Here is an 18,948-nt window from a genome sequence, read left to right on the forward strand (position 1 = left end):
CCAGCCTCTTTTTATTTAAAAAAAAAAAAAGCAACAAACAAAACTTTTTCACACATTTGTGAGTGAGTGAGTGTGTGTGTGTGTGTGTTTATACATATATAGGTTTGTGTGCCACATTTGACTCATGTGTGGAGGTCAGAGAACAACTTTGAGAAGTGCTCTTCTGTCATGCGGTTCGCAGGAGTCAGTCTTATCAAACGCCATGGCAGTAGACAGCCTTAGCTGCTAAGTCGTCTCATTGGCTCAAGACCAAGCTTCTGCGCAGCTGACTGTAGCCCGGCGACCTCCCCTCAGCCTTCTTTCTGGAGTGGTGCTTCATCCTGTCCGCTTGCATGTAGCTGCGGCACGTTCCTAGAGTGCTAATAATGTCAAGGGAGGCTTGCTCAGCTCAGCATCAAGGGATGTTTGCATTGGCAGCCCTGCAGACAAAGGGGCAGGCCTGTTGGAGCGGCCCCACCTGGGCACTGACTCGCTTTGGGAAGAGCCCAGGTCCATTCAAGGCTTCATTAAAGCAGTACTAACCACTCCTTTGGGCTGATGCACAGCTTAGCAGCTCTGTTTGCACCACTAGAGACTGGTGAGAGCGTGGAGTCTCCATTGGCTTTTGTTAGATGCTCATCCTTGAGGTCTGCTGGGAGCTTGGGTCAGATCCCCCCCCCCACACATACCTCCCCCAAATCTAAAAGTCCTGTATATAGAGTGACATAGGATAAAAGCTACACCATCCTGTAGTGTGCTGTAAATCACATCTAGGTTCCATTTATTAGCTAGAGTGACAGTAACTAGCAAGTATGGAGACTGACTTTCTTGCTTTTACATTTACTTTCATCATTGTGTTAATGTTGCCTTCTGTTGAATGATGGAAAGGTACAGCTTACGGGGTAGGCCCTGCTATCCCTGAGAGCCTAATGCTGTGACTGTCGCCCTCAGGTGTCCCAGGTGGACACAATCTGCGAGTGCCTCCTGGAACATGAGGAACAAGTCCTGCGTGATGTCGCATTGGTCTCTCAGGAGTGGGCCGATGTGGCCATTGATGTCAATACGGTCCTCAAGGTACTGTACATGACAGCAGTGTCAACAAACCACCATCCAGGATAGGGACAAGAAAGTGGTTTTCCTAACCCTGCTATGTGTTGCCTGTGCTGGTGAGATTACAGCTGTTTGTTAAATTCAGAAACGCTAAAGCAGCCTATATTTTATGAACTAATACTTTTTTTTTAGTGGTTCCTTTGTGCACACCAATGGGTTTCTATAATTTTGAGTTTGTGTTTGGTGAAGTATTCTTTGAAGAATATTTTCTTTTTTTCTAACATCCTTGCAGAGGTGTTGCTAATGTCCTGCCAATGTCCTTTCATTTCTCTGGCCTGGAACTCCTAGCCCAGGCTCAGCCTTCCAATGAGCTGGGACGTGGACACACTACTACATCTACCTTCTGCCTTTTAACTGCTCAAAGTTTGATACTCAGATTATTTCCTAAGGGGTTTCATTCTGTTTTTCCTATTAAACTTAATAGTGCTATTGGGGTTTTTTTGTTTTTTGGTTGTTTTTTTTTTTTTTTTTTGAGATTTATTTACTTTTTATGAATGTGAGCACACTGTCATTCTCTTCAGACACAACAGAAGGAGGGCATCAGATCCCTTTTTAGACAGTTGTAAGCCACCATGTGGTTGCTGGGAATTGAACTCAGGACGTCTGGAAGAGCAGCCAGTGCTCTTAACCACTGAGCCATCTCTCCAGCCCTATAGTGCTATTTTTGTCTGCTTTGGTTACTTTAGTTTTCTGAAATGAAGTTAAAATGTGGAGTAAAACAAATTTTTGAAAGCTGATAGAACCACAAGTGCTGTGTGTTTTCTTACTTGTAGGCTGGTGTTGCAGGTCTCCTGAGGCACGGCACACCACAGAGAGAGGAACTGAACTGTACTAACAACTTATTGCTTCCGGGTGTGATGATGCATTTCATTTTCCCAGGACATGCTCCAGGCTGCCACTCATTACCGTCTAAACAAAAGCTCTCTGTACAGTCAAGAAGAGCCACTAGGAAAGGAGCCGGAGTATGTGCCGTGGACAGGTACTGTCCTGCTCAGACCACGCCCTGTAGTCTGCCATGCTTGTGCTGTGTCAGTCCTAGGGCTGGCTGGTGGGGGAGACGAAAGGGCAGTTTAACAGATGTCTCTAGACTCACAGGTCCCTTGGGTGGGTGGGGTGGTTTTTGTTTTTAAGACAGGGTTTCTCCTGGCTGTCCTGGAACTCACTCTGTAGACCAGGCTGGCCTCACTCAGAGCTCTCCCTCCCAAGTGCTGGGACTGAATGTGTAGGCCTCCACTGCTTATCTCGGCTGTACTTGTTGATTCCATTCTGCTACTTCTCTATCTGAGTGGTTTATGATGCACCTGCTAGAGGAGCAAGGGGTGCTTTAGCAGGTGATGACGTTGGAGGACGAGGCTGCTTCGTGCGCACATCACAAAGTAAGTGGAGTAGTTGCAAGAACTGAGAAGGAAGCAGGACCACATGGACCTGTGCAAGGAAATCTCCACTGGGAGAAAGATGGGGTTCACACAGCACGTATCACCTGAACACTGCTTTGTCTTAGAGCAGTGAAGAAACCTGCTTTTCAGGTAGTTGGTCTTTTCTCTTACCACCATGGAACCCATTCTTAGAAAATTACTTTGGCCTTTACAGCCACAAGTGGTCCATCCGGTATCCGCACAGCAGTCATGCGCCAACATGGGATCATCCTGAAGACGGTGTACCCTCAGGCTGACAGCAGCCTCCGCAGCGTTGTGATGGAGCAGCTTGTGGCGCTAATTGACTGCTTCCTGGACAGTTACGTTTCCCAACTGAAGTCTCTAGAGAAATCCAGTGACCAAGAAAGATACAGCAGTCTGGAAGTGGAATACCTGCAGAAACGATCGGAACTCCTCTCTCCCCTTCGTGAGTATCTGAGAGTCAGCCGTGGCTGTGGGCTGCATGCACACTGGGTGGAGGTTGGAAGCTCCCACAATGCAATAGGTGCAGTTCATCTGCCTGTGACCAAGACATAGCCAGGCACATTTGGAGAGCTTGCTTTATTCATGTCGTCCAGCTTTTTAAAGTTATTCTCATACAAACACCACAGGAGGTTCAATTGATTGAAAAGAAATCAGTCAATGAAGCTGTGCAGATGCCCTGAGCCATGGAGTTGAGCATGCTGGCTGCTGGGTGGCAGTTTCCAGCACTTGAGAGGCTGGTTCAGAAAAAAGAATTCAGGCCTTCATATGAACAACTGGTTTTAGAACAGAGCCTGATGGTTGTTGGTGAAGGGCACAGGTGCACAGTGCGGGCACAGGCGCACCATGCAACTGTTGAGCAGATAACAGTTTCCTTTTATAGCCAGATGAGGAAAGTTTGTTCTGCTAGTGAGTGGTGGGGTCTCTTTTGGGGAGCCAGCAATGGATTCAGGCTTGCGTTTGCCTCTTAGGAAAGTTTAGGTGGATCATTAATGGGCACAGTTCATGTTGCATCATCTCTTTCTCCTGAAGTCACGCTAGGCCAGTACCAATGGGCAGCTTCTCTGGCAGAGAAGTATTGTGACTTTGATATCCTGGTTCAGATGTGTGAGCAGACAGACAACCAGGCCCGACTCCAGCGCTACATGACCCAGTTCGCTGACCAGGTAACCATACTGGGGTGTGTGGAGGTGGGGTTAGCATGCCACACTGTCTAAGGCTTTCCCTTTCCAGAAAGCTGTGGTGGCTTTAAGATGAGGAATGAGTGAGGGGGGAAAATGACAGATTTTCACGTTACATTGTCTTGTCGGGCAAACTCATCTTTATGTAAATAGATTGTGTTAGTTACCTTTCTATTGCTGTGATACAGCAGCATCACCAAGGCAACTCAGAGAGGAGTTTGAGTTTACATTTCCAGAGGCTTACAGTCTGTATGGTGGAGCAGTGCATGGCCTTAGAAAGCGGAGGGCTCACATCTTAACCTCCAGCAGAGAGGGCAAACCAGAAATGGGTTGAGTCTTTACATTCTCAGGCCATCCTGTGTTGTGAAAAACATTTTTATAAATCCTGATGTGGGGTTCCTTCTTGCCTCAAACCACAAGTTGCCCAGCTATTGTGTTGCCTAAGGCATATTTAAAAATGAAGAACTAAAGCCAGGCATTGGTGGCGCACGCCTTTAATCTTAGCACTTGGGAGGCAGAGGCAGGCGGATTTCTGAGTTCGAGGCCAGCCTGCTCTACAGAGTGAGTTCCAGGACAACCAGGGGTACACAGAGAAACCCTTTCTCAAAAAAAAAACAAAAAAAAAAAAACCAAACAACAACAACAAAAATGAAGAACTACCGTGGACTAGGTGGCCAAGAGAATCTGTCCCAGAGTGATCATAGAAATTAGTAAGTAGTAACTTGGAGTTATCTGTAGGAAAGTGGATTCTAACAGCAAGGAGGGTGGGCGGTTGGTTGCCCAGCTGTTGTGCTGCCCCAGGCATATGTGAAAATGTAAAGGCTGCGTGTATCTTTCATCCAGGAACATAAATAGTCTAAGGTGGGAAGGATCCCTATGCCAGGAGTTTTTAAAATATTCTTCACAGCAATCCCCAGTGACATACTTCCTTCACCAAGCCACAGCTCCGAGACCTCCTCAAACAGTGCCACTGACTGGGGCCAGGTGTCCAGACTGCCGCAGAAACAAGCACTGGGAGCTTTACTGGCCTTGCGGAAGATTACACTGTCGCTTTGGGGAGTTGATTTTGTTTTGTAAGGCATGATCTGTGTCTCCTGAGTGCTAGAGTTACAGGCACCAGGCTTGGCTAACTTCTGAATCTCTTCTCTCCTGAAGTGTAACAAGACCTCGTAGGTGCAGGGAGACTTGGAGCAGCACCCTCACAGGCGGGGAGCTTGGACAGGCTCCTGTGTCAGCAGTTTTGATGCCAGCTTTCTGTTTTTAGACAAAGTTTTGATGCCTGATGCTGCCAGGGTGATTTGATTGTCCCTTACATAGCTACTTTGTCCCATGAATTAACCTTATAAAAGCCTATCCCTTCTACTATTAAAGAAATTGTGTATAAAATTCAGACCACCACTTCAGAACCAGTGGTTATAAGCAGTTGTCAATGGTTTGAGGAAGAAAACGGGTTTTGTTTTTCAAATAAGATCTCCTGTCTAGCCTGGAGCTGCTTTTGTAGACTAAGCCTTGAACTCAACTGAGATCCACCTGTCCTTCCCTTTGAAGTGCTGGGATTAAAACCACAGCCTATCTGAAAACAGGTGGGGTTTCTGTTGTTTCTCTGTAGCCCTGGAGATCCAGCCAACTCTGCCTCCTGAGTGCTGGGATTAAATGCGTGCCACCACCACCACCTACCTGGCTGAAAACAGGTTTTAATGTAACTGAGTTCCAGTACTAACTTCTGGCGGTGTGTGGTGTGCGTGTGCTCATGAAGACCAAGTGTCAGTCCCGCAGTCATCAGCTCTGAGCCGCTCCTTTGCTCTTGTCTTTAGTTGTTTCCTTTGATGTTAGTGAGTGTTGTGCCTGCTGTGTGTACATGTGCAGCCTGTGCACGCCCGGTACCTGGGAAGTCCCAGGGGACTGTACCTGCTGCTGCTCGTGAGCCGCCATGTAGGTTCTGAAACCTAAACCAGGTCCTCTGGGAGAGCAGCACTGTGCTCCTTGCTGCTGAGTCGTCTCTCCAGCCCTATGCCAGTGCTTCTTAGCAGGCTTGTCACGAGATGGCGGGTTCAGGAGTGGAAGTGCACTGTCCATGTGGGTGGGCGCCGACCGTATGGAATGTGTGTTTTGTTTTGCCTTTTTTTTTTTTTTTTTTTTTTTTGGTTTTTTCGAGACAGGGTTTCTCTGTGTAGCCCCTGACTGTCCTGGAACTCACTCTGTAGACCAGGCTGGCCTCGAACTCAGAAATCGCCTGCCTCTGCCTCCCAGAGTGCTGGGATTACAGGCGTGGGCCACCACCGCCCGGCTTTGTTTTGCTTTTTAATTAAACACATATGGATGTTTTGCCTGCATTCGTGTCTAGACGCCATATGCATGCCTGGAAGAAGCCAGAAGAGGGTGTTGGATCACCAGGAGCTGATTAAATATAGTTGTGAGCCACCACGTGGGCCCTGGAAGTTGAGCTTGGGTCCTCTGTAAGGGCAGCCAGTGATTTAAATGCTGAACTGTCTCTGCAGCACCAATACTTGTATTTTGTCAATACAGGAATTACATGCTTAAAGATTCTGTTTGGGGAACTGCAAGGTGGCTTAGCACCTGATGCCCTCAGTCAGATCCTAGAGCCTAAGTGGTGGGAAGAGAGCCAGTTCCCAAGTTGTCCTCTGACCTCCATGCCTGTCATGGCACATGTGGGCACTCACACACATAAACATGGCAAATGTGGGCACTCACACGCATAAACAAGTGGGGAAAGTTGGAGGGCTTCTGTTTGGAGGTTTCAATAGGACTGGGTATTTTATATTTATAAAGCTGTTTTACTAACTATTGCTACATTCTTGGTCTGTTCTTTGTAGAATTTTTCAGACTTTCTGTTTCGTTGGTACCTGGAAAAAGGAAAACGAGGCAAATTGTTGTCTCAGCCCATTTCTCAGCATGGACAGTTGGCAAACTTTTTGCAAGCCCATGAGCATCTCAGTTGGTTACATGAAATTAATAGCCATGAATTAGAAAAGGTAAGATGGCTTGGTTATGAGGAGCCGCTGGTTAACTGCAGTTTAAGTATTTTTAATTAATTTTAGTTTTAATAATTAAAGTATTGTTTATAGCCATACAGCTGATAGACAGCATCTGGACTTTTCTCATTGGAGACAAGGCCTCTATTATGTAGCCCCCAGCTAATCTGGAATTGTTGTAGGCCACACTGGCCTCAAAAGTCATATGCTTTCTGTCTTAACTTGCTTTCTGTTGCAGTGATAAACACTGTGACCAAGAACAACTTAGGGAAGACAAGGTTTATTTGGCTTACACATCCTAATCACAGAGATCACTAAAGGACGTCAGGACAGGAGCTCCAGCAGAAGCAGAGGCAGGAACCATGGAGGGCAGTTGCTTGCTCACTTGTCCTCGGGCTCACATTCAGTTTCCCGTCATAGCCCAGGCCCATCTGCCCGGGGTAACGCCGCCCGTGGTGGGCCCTCCTCCCAAGTTAGCAGAGAAAATGTCCACACAGACAGGCCCACAGGCCAGGCTGCAAGAGAGGTGATCACTCAATTGAGAGTTTGTCTTCCCAGATATGTCTGGGTTTGTGTCCAGTTGACAACTCACCAGCATGCCTCCTGTTCTCGCTCATCGTTGGAATAATATTCTTCCAATATTTTATTAATTACATAAGATGATTATATATTTTTTCTTGCTAATGACTTCTAATGAAAATTCAAACCATGGGGCCTGTGAAGATGACTTAATCAGTAAAGTGCTTGCTGTACAAACAGAAAGGTCATAGTTAGGACCCTGAGTTAGGACCCTTATAAGAAGCCAGCCCTACAGTGCACGCCATGATTTCCTGGTGAAAAGGCAGAGATAGGAAGATCCCCAGAGCTCACTGGGCAGCCAGCCTCAGCCCATGAGCTCCACATTCAGGGAGAGACCCTGTCTTGTAACGGAAGCTGGAGAGTAACCAATGATGCTGCTGAGCAGCTCTGACCTGTGCGCACAAGCAAGAACCCGTGCACCACACTCAGAGCAGGAGAGCAGTGCGTATCGCAGTGTGTCCCTGACAGGGTGCTAAGTGAGTGCACAGTCGGAGTGGAGCGCCTACTTCTGCGTCTCCCTTCTCGTGCTTGCCGTGTCAGCTCGAGGTCTCCCACAGTGTGTCACTGGAGCTTGACACTGATTGCAGCTCCATTCGCTGACAGCTCTCCTGCTTTGTTTATTGTAGGCTCATACAACACTGCTAGGTTTGGCAAATATGGAAACTCGTTACTTTGCAAAGAAAAAAACCCTTCTTGGCTTGAGTAAACTGGCAGCGTTAGCTTCAGACCTTTCAGAGGACACGCTGCAAGAGAAGATCGAAGGTAAGGGGTCCGAATGAGAAGGCACCCGGGTCAGTTGCCCTGTGTCTGCCTGGACTCACTCCAGCTCCGTGGGATGCAGCTGCCTGCCTTACTTTACGGTTCAGTCATGAACCTGGAGTCATTAGTCCATCATTCTGCTGAGCAGGTGGAAACAAGAGGACCCAGGGGCCAGCTGGCCAGCAGGTCTAGACACACGTGAGCTCTGGGTTGGTGTTTGTTTGTTTGCTTGTTTGTTTAAAGAAACCCTGTCTAAAAAATAAGATAGAGAGTGGAGAAGACAGCCATTTCAGCCTCTGGCTTCTACATGTGCAGAAGCTAAGCCATTGAGTCAGGGGCTGAGGAGAAGATGATCCTGTGCTTTTCCGTCAGCACACAGACCTCTCAGCTCAGACACGCCCATGCTTCACACTTTTGAAGTGCTGTGACATGGTCGTGTCACCAGCTCACATGTCCCTTAGCCAGTGCTTAGCCTGCCCCTGTGTCTCATCACAAGGGAGCAGCACACCATATACACGCCAGCCTGTACTTTCACTCTTCAGTTGTCAGTACTGTGAAGACAGAGGGTCACCCCTCAACCAAACCGCTGTGAGGAGTATTTTGGGAACACCTAGGAAACTTGAACTTTTTTTTTCCTTGAAATAAGGTCTCACTATGAAGCCCAGGCTGGCATTGAACTTACAGTCTTCCTGTATCGGCCCCCTGAATGCTGTGAGTGGACATATTTAATATTAGATGATATTGCGATAAGCTTGTTAATTTTTAAAGGCTACAGAATGCTGTTTGTGATTAGATGTCCTTTCTTCCCCCTTGTTTATTTGTTTGTTTTATTTTTTAAGATCTGTTTGTGTTATGTATGTAAAAACACTGTGACTCTCTTCAGACACCAGAATAGGGCACCAGATCCCCTTACAGATGAGATGGTTGTGTGTCACCATGTGGCTGCTGGGAATTGAACTCAGGACCTCTAGAAGTGCATCCAGTGCTCTTAACTGCTGAGCCATTTCTCCAACCCTTGGTTTTTTGGTTTAATTTTTGTTGTTGTTGTTTTTGTTGTTGTTTTGAGACAAGGTTTTTCTGTGTAGTTCTGACTGTCCTAGAACTTGATATAGACCAGGCTGGCCTGGAACTCTGAGATCTTCCTGCCTCTGCCTCCCTAGCTGGAATTAAAAACTATATCCTTATCCTTAGGGATGCCTCTTGAAGTACTTAGAATTTAAATGTCATGAATCCTGTAGCCTCCCTGTGATAGAAAGCGGGGAGGGGAAGAGATGGAGGAGGAGAGCCAGGCCTGGCGTGTGCCGAGATCCCTGCACCTTGGAGGCTAAAGCGGAAGAACTGAAGTTTTAAGACCAACCCTGGCTACGTAGGGAATTGAAGGCCAGCCTGGACTGTAATTTTTTTTAAGATTTATTTATTGTTATATGTAAGATCACTGTAGCTGTCTTCAGACACACCAGAAGAGGATGTCAGATCCCATTACAGATAGTTGTGAGCTAGCATGTGGTTGCTAGGACCTTGGGAAGAACAGTCAGTGTTCTTAAATGCTGAGCCATCTCACCAGCGTTCCCCCACCCCCCATTATTTTTTGAAAGAGCTAGAGTTGGGCACTTATAATCCCACTAGGAGGTGGAAGCTGGCAAATTTCAGTCTTAAAAGTTGATTTTAGTTCTGTGAGTAATTTCTATGGAAAAATTTAAATTGTGGGGAAGGGGTGGGGTGGATTGGAGGGTCCCACTTGCTGAAGGAACTGCTGTGGTTTTGGTTTGGTTTTCCCCGCTGGAAGTCTGGCACATTGCTGCTGTGGTGGGTGTGCAGCAGTGCATCCTTGCACTGTGCTGAGGGCTGGGACCTATCCATCCAGAGGACTGTTCTCACCTGTTGGTCAAGGGCGCTTGTTTACCAGCGTTGTTGGTTCTCTCTGAGATGCTGTGGTTTCTGAATAATGCTGCCACACTCTTTCACTGAGCTGCCCTGAGGAGGGGCCTGTAGCTGGGCGCCAACCTCCTGAAGAAGCGTTCTCTCTCGGCAGATACTTTCTGCTGCTGTGGTCTTGAATCAAACAGTAAATCTGTTGTCAGCAATGAAGAATAAGCTGTTAAAGGCAAACCGTCTGGAGCCTGGGGTAGTGGTGACTTGCTTTTAGAGCAGTTTAGTGCGGGTTGGCTTTAATTTGCATTTCAGTGGTGATGGCAGAAGTGAAATCCCCTTTGTGTCCTTCTTCACCAGCCATGGCTGAGCAAGAGCGCTTCCTGCTGCACCAGGAGACCCTGCCAGAGCAGCTGCTGGCCGAGAGACAGCTGAGTCTGGGTGCAATGCCTGTGTTGACCGCACCTCAGCTCATCAGTGTAAGTGTCATAGGTGTCACAGCCGTGTCCTGTGTCCTCACCCAGAATAAGCTTGCGTTTGTGAGGCATTTAGTGGAGAGATGTAAGACGAGGCTGTACATGCCGATATTTTATGGAGAGTGATGCCAGGCTTGCTCAGGCACACCGTCCATCTCGGGCTGGAGACATGGCTCAGTGGTTAAGAGCGCTGACTGCTCTTCTTTAGGTCCTGAGTTCAGTTCCCAGCAACCACATGGTGGCTCACAACCATCTGGGATCTGACACCCTCTTCTGGTGTGTCTGAAGACAGCTACAGTGTACTTACATATAATAAATAAATAAATCTTTAAAAAAAAAATAAAAAATGCTCCCCAGTTTCAAAGTTGGAGGCAAAGGGGATTTTGCAAAACATTATAATTTAAGCTTCTGTGGTAGCAAAAACTAAGAAATTGTTAAAGAATTATATACAGTTTTAAAACATGAAATTTGTCTTATGACATATAATGCTAGCAGAAGGAGATAGAAAAAACTCATATTGGTAATTTTAATCAAAAAAAAATTTAGAGCTGGGCAGTGGTGGCTCATGCCTTTAATCCCGGCACTTAGGAGGCAGGGGCAGGCGGATTTCTGAGTTTGAGGCCAGCCTGGTCTACAGAGTGAGTTCCAGGACAGCCAGGGCTATACAGAGAAACCCTGTCTCGAAAAAAACAAAAAACAAAACAAAAAAAAAGCATGGCAGGATTTTGAGTAACATGTATAGTCATCTGTAATACACAGAGAGACAGGATCACACAGGTGTTTGGTCACCTCTACAGCGTCAAGCACTAGAACCCAGGGCCGCACGTGCTGGGCAGGTGCTCACCACAAACCAGCCAGGCTGGTGTAGCATTCCAGAAGCCAAACGCCATGTGGCCCTGTGAGCTCAGGGGCAGGAATTGCATGTCAAAGCCTGTACGTGAAAGCCTACGAGAAAGCCTGTGCTATATTCTGGATCTAAGAACGTAGCGTTTTCGTCACTTTTTAAACATGTATATTGCATTATACAAATTAACTTTTGGCTTAGAACATTTATTGTTCGACAATTTTCTATAGACAGAATATAGCTCCCAAATGTGGCATTGTATACATGTAGATTATGTGAAAGAAAATAATGATTTATTTTCTCCTTAAAATGTTGTGGGTGATCTGCCTTGGACTTGTTACAGCTGTATATCTGTGAAGAAAACAGAAGAGCCAATGAGTATGATTTCAAGAAAGCTTTGGACTTACTGGAGTACATTGATGAGGTATGAAATCACTCTAGCTGGGTAGAGCAGCATACACCTTTTTTTTTTTCTTTTTTTTTTTTCCTCTGAGACAGGGTTTCTCTGTGTAGCCCTGGCTGTCCTGGAACTCACTCTGTAGACCAAGCTGGCCTCGAACTCAGAAATCTGCCTGCCTCTGCCTCCCAGAGTGCTGGGATTACAGGCGTGCGCTACCACTGACCAGCACAGCAGCAGACACCTTTAATCTCAGCACTGTAGACACAGAGGCAGCTGGATCTCTGAGTTGGAGGACAGCCTGGTCTACAGAGCAATTTCCAGGACAGGCAGGGCTACATAGTAACACCCTGTCTTGAAAAACTGACAAAAGAGAAAGGTTAAAAGAGAGAGAAAGAGGGGGCTGGGGAGATGGCTCAGCGGTTAAGAGCATTGACTGCTCTCTGAAGGTCCTGAGTTCAAATCCCAGCAACCATATGGTGGCTCACAACCATCCATAAAGAAATCTGATGCCCTCTTCTGGAGTGTCTGAAGACAGCTACAGTGTACTTATATATGATAAATAGATAAATATTTAAAAAGAGAGAGAAAACACCGTTTCAGGCATCTACATAGGCATGAGAAGATGCCAACATGGGAAGATTTAAGTTTGGGTAAGAGCTTAAAGTTGTTTACGAAGGTAGACATCCATCCAGACTGTTACACGAGCTGACAGGAAACACATTTCCAGTTGGCTTTTCCTGTACAAATGGAAAAAAATTAGGGATGGGTTATTTATGTGTTTGTGTGTGGAGAGCAGCTTTCCAGAGTTCTCTCCTCCTTACCAGGTGGGTTCCCAGGAGTGAATTCAGGTCATCCGGCTTTGTGCCAAGTGCCCTTACCCGCGGAGCACGGGTCTTCTTTAGTGGGCACCTGACGGAGGCTGCCCTTCAGCTTTCGAGGTCAGAAGGCAGGAGGCTGGGGTTGTTTCTTGGGTGTGTAGTGATGCTTGATGGGTTTCAAAGTCATGGTGATAACTTTCTCACACCATTTTCTGTTGAGGGATTCCCTTTTTTAATGCGTATGAGTGTTTGCCTGCATTGGTTAACGTGCACCATGTGTGTGCCATGCCTACAGAGGCCCGAAGAGCCTGTCAGGTTCCTTGAAACTGTATTTACCGACAGCTGTGACCTCAGTGTGGGTGGGACAAGGCAAATCCCTTCTCCTGTGAGAGCAGAAAGTGCTGTTGATTGCTGGCTCATCCCTCCAGCTGTTTGGAGACTTGGGGTTATTTTGGTTTTTATTTTGTTTTGTTTTTGAGATAAGGTACAGGTATAATAGGAACCCTCTTACTTAAAAGGCCTCCACGCCCCACTGCTGGGTCACAGGTGTGAGGTGTATTCCCCATGCCTGGCTGTGTAACCATTGTTTTTATTCTGTGTGTACACATCTGTGTGCTTGGGTGTGGAGGTCAGAGGGCAGCCTTGGGTGTCATCCTCAGGAGCACCATCCGCACATCCGCAGGGATCACAGATGTGCCCCCTCACCCTGGGGCCAGATCCTATGTGCAAGGCGACACTTTACTGTCTAAGATTTTCCTGCCTGACCCTTTGTTGTCATCTTAACCTGTAAGTTCCTGATGAACTCAGTGATCTGAAAGCAGCACAGATGTCAGCAGAACTAACACTTCAGAGACAGGGTAAAGCGAGCTGTAGTCACAGCGAGCATCCTGCCGCCTGTGCAGAGAACCCACGCCCAGCTCACCACCGCCTGTCACTCCACTTTCAGGAGATCCTGTGCCCTCTTCTGGCCTCCGTGGGCATCATGCATGTATACAGTGCATTTATATACATAGAAGCAAAATATTCATAAACATAAATAAATTTCATAGATGGTGATGGTTATGAATTAATGTAGAACAACAGTGCTAATTAGGGGTTAATGTTAATTGTTAATTAACAGTATAATTAAATCTTTAATGTACATTTTATTCTAAAGCCAAGCTTTAATCACGTTCTGTTTTGCTGTGAAGGAAGAAGATGTGAGCATTGACGACCTGAAGCTGGAGATCCTGTGCAGAGCACTGCAGAGAGATGAGTAAGTCCTCGCTCTCTCGAGTACCAGGCCAGGTCCACGGGCGGAGCTGACCCCAGCTGAGCTGTGACGTGGTACACAGGATGGCTCATGTGCTTCTGGGTATTTCAGTGTTGCGCAGAGCACACTGGGTTCACTTCTCTTGAAAGAACCCATTTGTGGGTTCTTTGTGCATTTCCCATCATGCACCCCAGTCCTGTTCATCTCCCCATCCCATCATAGCCTCCCTTTGCCCTTGCACCCCCCCAATGAAAAACACACAAACAACAAAAACATATGAAAGCTATAGTATGTCACAGTGTGTCGCACGGTATGTCCCTTGACCACACATGTTCACTTGCTGTGTTCATTGCAGTGAGTCATGATCTGGCTCCAGATCTCTGGCTTCTGTGATGTCATCAGTACTGGGTCTTTACTGGACTACTCCTGGTTCTCCTGTTGTTGCCCTGTGTCGAGGAGGCCCTGCAGCTTTGGATGAGCAGGACTGGTCCGTACACACTTCTCAACTATTTGAAGATTATGTAGAATTTTGGGGTGGTCCAGTCTGAGCCCTGAAGCTGGGCCTGGGTGGTAACTGAGTTGGTCAGTGCACTCACTACCAGAGCAAACCTCCCAGCACTGCTCCAGCCAGGCCACCCAGTGCCACTGTCAGCCAGAGGCAAGGTCAGCTGTCATGCCCTCGGGCTGGGGCTGACTCACCTGCATGCCCTCCAGAGCCAGTTCCACTCTGCTGCCCAGTCAAGGCAGGGAACCACTCTGAAGGGTTACCGCTGGGGGTGGGGCGGGGAGTGCTGGGCCAGCTTTCCCTCTCTGCCCTGGACTGGCTCTCCTATGCTGCTGAGGCAAACTGCAAGGCAGGCTGTCCTGAGTGAGGCCAGGACCAGCTCCCCAGCTCTCAGAGACACACTGTAATTTTGATGAGAACGCCTGTCCTGGTTGAAAATGTTTAACCATTGTATGTGGGTGTGGTAGAGGTCAGAGAGTAACTTTAGAGCATTTCTCTCCTTCCCTTCCTTTACCTGGTATCAGACTTGGGGCATCAGACATGCATGGCAGACATGTCTGCGCACTAAGCCATCTTGCCAGCCCTGATCCTAGCTTCTAGTCTGGGTTTTAGATTGGCTGTGGCTTGTGTACATGCAGCACCAGAAAGCAGTGATGGGGCGCTCATGTGCCACTGGGAAGAAAGCCTGACATAGTCCACTCAGGATCAGGAAAGGCAGAAATGCTGAGGGCCGTTGATACTGCTGTGCTTGGGAAGCCAGCATTTTAGGATGTGTTACTTGAAGCATTTTCTTTAGAAAGATGCCTCATAACAAGTATGATGATAACACACCTGCAATTCTAGTAGCGCCTGAGAGAAGAGGCATGAGGATAAAGAGTTTGGGGCCAGCCTGCACTACATAGCAAAATGCTGTGTCCAAAAAGCAAAACAAAACAAACAAAAGTCTTTTTAAAGCTTCTGTGGTAGTGGCACTGATGGCATGCGCTGCCAGTGTGGCTCAGGCCGGTACAAATCTGGACAGGTCCCAGTTACAGTCCATCTCGTGACATTCAATCCCATCATCCCACTGCCACCGGGAGAAGGCCATAGTAGCAAACAAAAACTACGTGTCTCAGCTGCCATGATGATTCCATTTCCCTTGTGATTGATTGTCTTTTTCAGCTGGTCTGGTTCAGACGGCAAAGATGACCCAATAGAAGTGTCTAAAGACAGTGTGTTTGTAAAGATCTTGCAGAAACTTATAAAAGACGGTAAGTACTTTATTAACTACTAGAGATTAAATATTGCAGCCGAACTTGGTGGAGTACACCTTTAATCCCAGCTTGGGGAGTGGGGGTGCGCGGAGGCAGGCAGATCTCTGTGTTTGAGGCCGGCCTGGTCTACAAAGTGAATTCCAAGACAATTAAAGCCGTTACATGGAAAAGTTGCTAGTTGGTTTTGGATATCATGGGAATTGTGTGTTGCCAGCACGACCTTTGCCAGGGGTCAGATGAGTCTGAATCATGTGCAGGTTGAGCATTGATCTCAATGCAGCTGCTTCTCTGCTCTGGGCCCTGGAGACCCAGGGTTAACAAACAAGGTTCAGGTGAAGTTCTCCACCCCATGACGCAGACCCTGGTTGTAACAGCAAAAGTTTATGACTAGAGTAATTACCTGTTGACTCCTGCAAGTGTGAAATGAGAGATAGACTTTTTGGTGTATTCCCTCCTGAGCTGCTCAAGAATAAATGACAAGAGAGCCGGAGAAATGGCTTGGCAGTTAACAGTGCTTCCTACTCTTCGGAGGATGGGTATTTAGTTCCTAGGTTCTATGCCAGGCAGCTCACAACTGCCTGAACCTCCAGTTCCTTAGTAAGCAGCACCCACCCTGGCCGCCATTGTCACACACATGACATATGAAAGGAAGCAAGTGCTGCTGGGCCATCTCAGCTGTGGGGACACCAGAGCTGAGGGCTCTGTCGCCAGACAACCCATACGGTGGAAGGAAACACCCGACTCCCAGAAGTTGTCTTCTGACCTCCACACACACTAACAGTGCGTGCAATAGGGCTGGTGAGTTGGGTCTTCAGTTGGGCACTCTTGTTCTCTCCCAGCCCACACGGTAGCTAATTCACAAGTGTCGGTGACTCCAGTCTCAGGAGATCTCAAGTCCTTGCCTTTGCAGGCACCAGGCACATATGTATTCACACTTGCAGGCAGAGCACTCAGACATATAAAGTAAATCTAAATAACTTAAGAGATAGATTTTAAAGAAACTATAATTTAAAAATTGGGGCTAGAGAGATGGCTAAACAGGAGCACTTCTGTTGTTCCCAAGAAGCTGGATTTGATTCCCAGCAACCACACAGTGGCTCACAACCGTCTGTACCTCCATTTCCAGGGGATAGAACACCTGGCCTCTGAGAACAGCAGGCAGATGTGTGGTGCACACACACAGACATACAGGCAAAATACTCGTGCGTAATGATATCAAAATACATAAAGATTTTTAAAAATGAAATTGCTTACTTACATCCATTTTAGACATTAAGACTAAAATTCAATTTAGAAAAAAACTAAGAACTGAGTATGCCTGTGTCTAAAGCAGTGAGAAGATCGCATTTGCTTTGGGGAAGACAAGTCTTTAAAAGACCTCCGCCTTTCTGTTGTATACTGGGAGCTTATCACATGCAGACTATCAGAATGGTGTACACCGGCAGGTGTGATCGTACAAAATTAGTAGATCACACCAGGGTAGGTGCCTGGTCCAGCAGTGCGCAGAGCAGCCGGCCGGCCTGCCTGCCTCTGGTGAGTCTTCCCAGATCCAGAGATGCTGTATTTGAAACATCCAGTGGACAAATGGAGCCTGCGTCCAGCGACCCTGCTCAATGGCTAAGAATGGCAATCACACGCCCCCAGCATTCTCTGTGCCCACGATGCACAGTGTATCATGTGAGCTACATAGAACACTCCTGCCCCTGCCTGGCACACAGGTGCTCCGTAGGCCTTTTGGGTTTTGATGACAATGAATTGTTTAACTTATAACAAATACAAATACAAAAAGGTGATGCTAGATACATCAAGAATGCTTTTACTAGACAAGTGCCTCCTCTCAAGAATATTTTCTTTAAAACCAGAGTCAGGCCTGGCATGATGGTACATGCCTTTAATCCCAGCACTCGGGAAGAAGAGGCAGGCGGATGTCAGTGAGCACAAGTCCAGAACATCCAGGTCTACAGAGAAAAACCCTGCCTCAAAAAAAACAACAGCAGCAAAGAGAGCAGCATAACAAATGATATGACCTTGCTCATTTTAGGTCTTGTCCCATTTTGTCAGATGAGGTCACATGCAGTGTTGTAGTTGTGTGGCACAGTAGTACCCTGGATGCTGCTCCTTCCCGTCTTTCCTGATCCCACTGTCTGATGCCTGACCTCAGTTGAAATGCTGGTGTGTGTGTGTGTTCATTACTTTGGGACAGAGGCTCACTTGGCTGTCAGGTTCAAGGGACCCTCCTTCAGCATCCTGAGTACTGGGAGGACAGGCACCTGGTTAAGTTATAACACCACTGCAGGACTGTGCTAGCTTTGTGACAGTGTTTTTATTAAATGATTCCTCTAATAGGGCAACATAGAAATGACTATTGGTTGAAAACTTACATATTGAAGAAATGTAGGGGAAAAAAAAAGACAATTTCAGATTCTACTGAAGATTTCCTCTGGGGCAAGCTGCTGTGACCAATGAGGACCTGTAGGGCTCTGAAGAGGCTGCCATCCCCTGAGGGAGGAGGCTGCGGGGGTGGGCGGGGGTGGGCGTGCTTGCTCAGTGAATGGGCCGGACTGGCTGCTTATCTGCTGAGGAGCCTCGGGATCTGAAGTGACTTTGTCTTCTGTTTGCAGGCATCCAGCTTTCCGAGTACCTGCCGGAGGTGAAGGACCTACTGCAGGCAGAGCAGCTGGGGAACCTCAGGGCCAATTCTTACTTTGAGTTTGTTCTAAAAGCAAATTATGAGTATTATGTCCAAGGACAGATGTGACATTTGGGGAAATGGTTGTTTCTAAAATTTGTATAAATATTTGTTATAAAAAAAAATATTGAGGCCAAAAAACTTAGGTCTTGATCAACTTGAAGTCTGTTTATCTGTGGCAGCCAGGTTTTCCATGCTTTGTGGGAGCTAGGATAGAAAAGGAGGTGTGACCCTAATGTTCTTCGTCAACTGTACGGTGTTTCCTCCTCCTCCTCTTCTACTTGAAGTCGCCCTTGCTTCTGTGCTGCTGCCCTTCTCCAACCTCCCTCCGCCCAATGAGGCAGCAAAACAAAGCAGGTTGCCCCGCCCCCAACTGGTTATCCAATACCAGCCCTGAAATAATATAAGAATGTATTTAATAGTTTATATACAAGTAACATTTTATGATCTGAGCAGGTTGTGTCTATTTATTTGGGTCAACAATTTAAAAAAGCCCTGAGGGGCTGGTGAGATGGCTCAGTGGTTAAGAACACTGACTGTTCTTCCTAAGGTCCTGAGTTCAAATCCCAGCAACCACATGGTGGCTCATAACCATCTGTAATGAGATCTGACGCCCTCTTCTGGTGTGTTTTAAGAGAGCTACAGTGTACTTACATATAATAAATAAATAAATCTTTAAAAATAAAAAATAAAAATAAAAAATAAAAAAGCCCTGAGTTTGAGAGAGCAGGGCAGCAGAGTGATGATGAGTGTTGGAGAGGGCAAGGGAAGGGGAACGTGAGACGCTTGAGATGCTGCCCTCCGATGTGGTACTGGGAAGTCTGGGAAGCTGACCTCTCTTAGT

General features: G+C 47.0%; 1 protein-coding gene across 1 annotated transcript in view; it reads left to right on the forward strand.

The window, feature by feature from the left end:
* The window catches only part of Nup133 (nucleoporin 133), a 49,346-nt gene extending 30,790 nt beyond the window's left edge, over window positions 1-18,556 (forward strand). Inside the window, exons 16-26 of the mRNA XM_052166693.1 lie at window positions 931-1,053; window positions 1,969-2,068; window positions 2,680-2,931; window positions 3,519-3,652; window positions 6,502-6,660; window positions 7,866-8,001; window positions 10,228-10,346; window positions 11,531-11,611; window positions 13,596-13,660; window positions 15,324-15,412; window positions 18,037-18,556. Coding sequence (XP_052022653.1) covers window positions 931-1,053; window positions 1,969-2,068; window positions 2,680-2,931; window positions 3,519-3,652; window positions 6,502-6,660; window positions 7,866-8,001; window positions 10,228-10,346; window positions 11,531-11,611; window positions 13,596-13,660; window positions 15,324-15,412; window positions 18,037-18,173 — 1,395 coding nt within the window. The 3' untranslated portion in view covers window positions 18,174-18,556. The remainder of the gene's footprint in view (window positions 1-930; window positions 1,054-1,968; window positions 2,069-2,679; window positions 2,932-3,518; window positions 3,653-6,501; window positions 6,661-7,865; window positions 8,002-10,227; window positions 10,347-11,530; window positions 11,612-13,595; window positions 13,661-15,323; window positions 15,413-18,036) is intronic.
* The last annotated feature ends 392 nt before the right edge of the window (window positions 18,557-18,948 follow it).

The sequence above is a fragment of the Apodemus sylvaticus genome, chromosome 21 (assembly GCF_947179515.1).
Source record: "Apodemus sylvaticus chromosome 21, mApoSyl1.1, whole genome shotgun sequence".
Taxonomy (NCBI): domain Eukaryota; kingdom Metazoa; phylum Chordata; class Mammalia; order Rodentia; family Muridae; genus Apodemus; species Apodemus sylvaticus.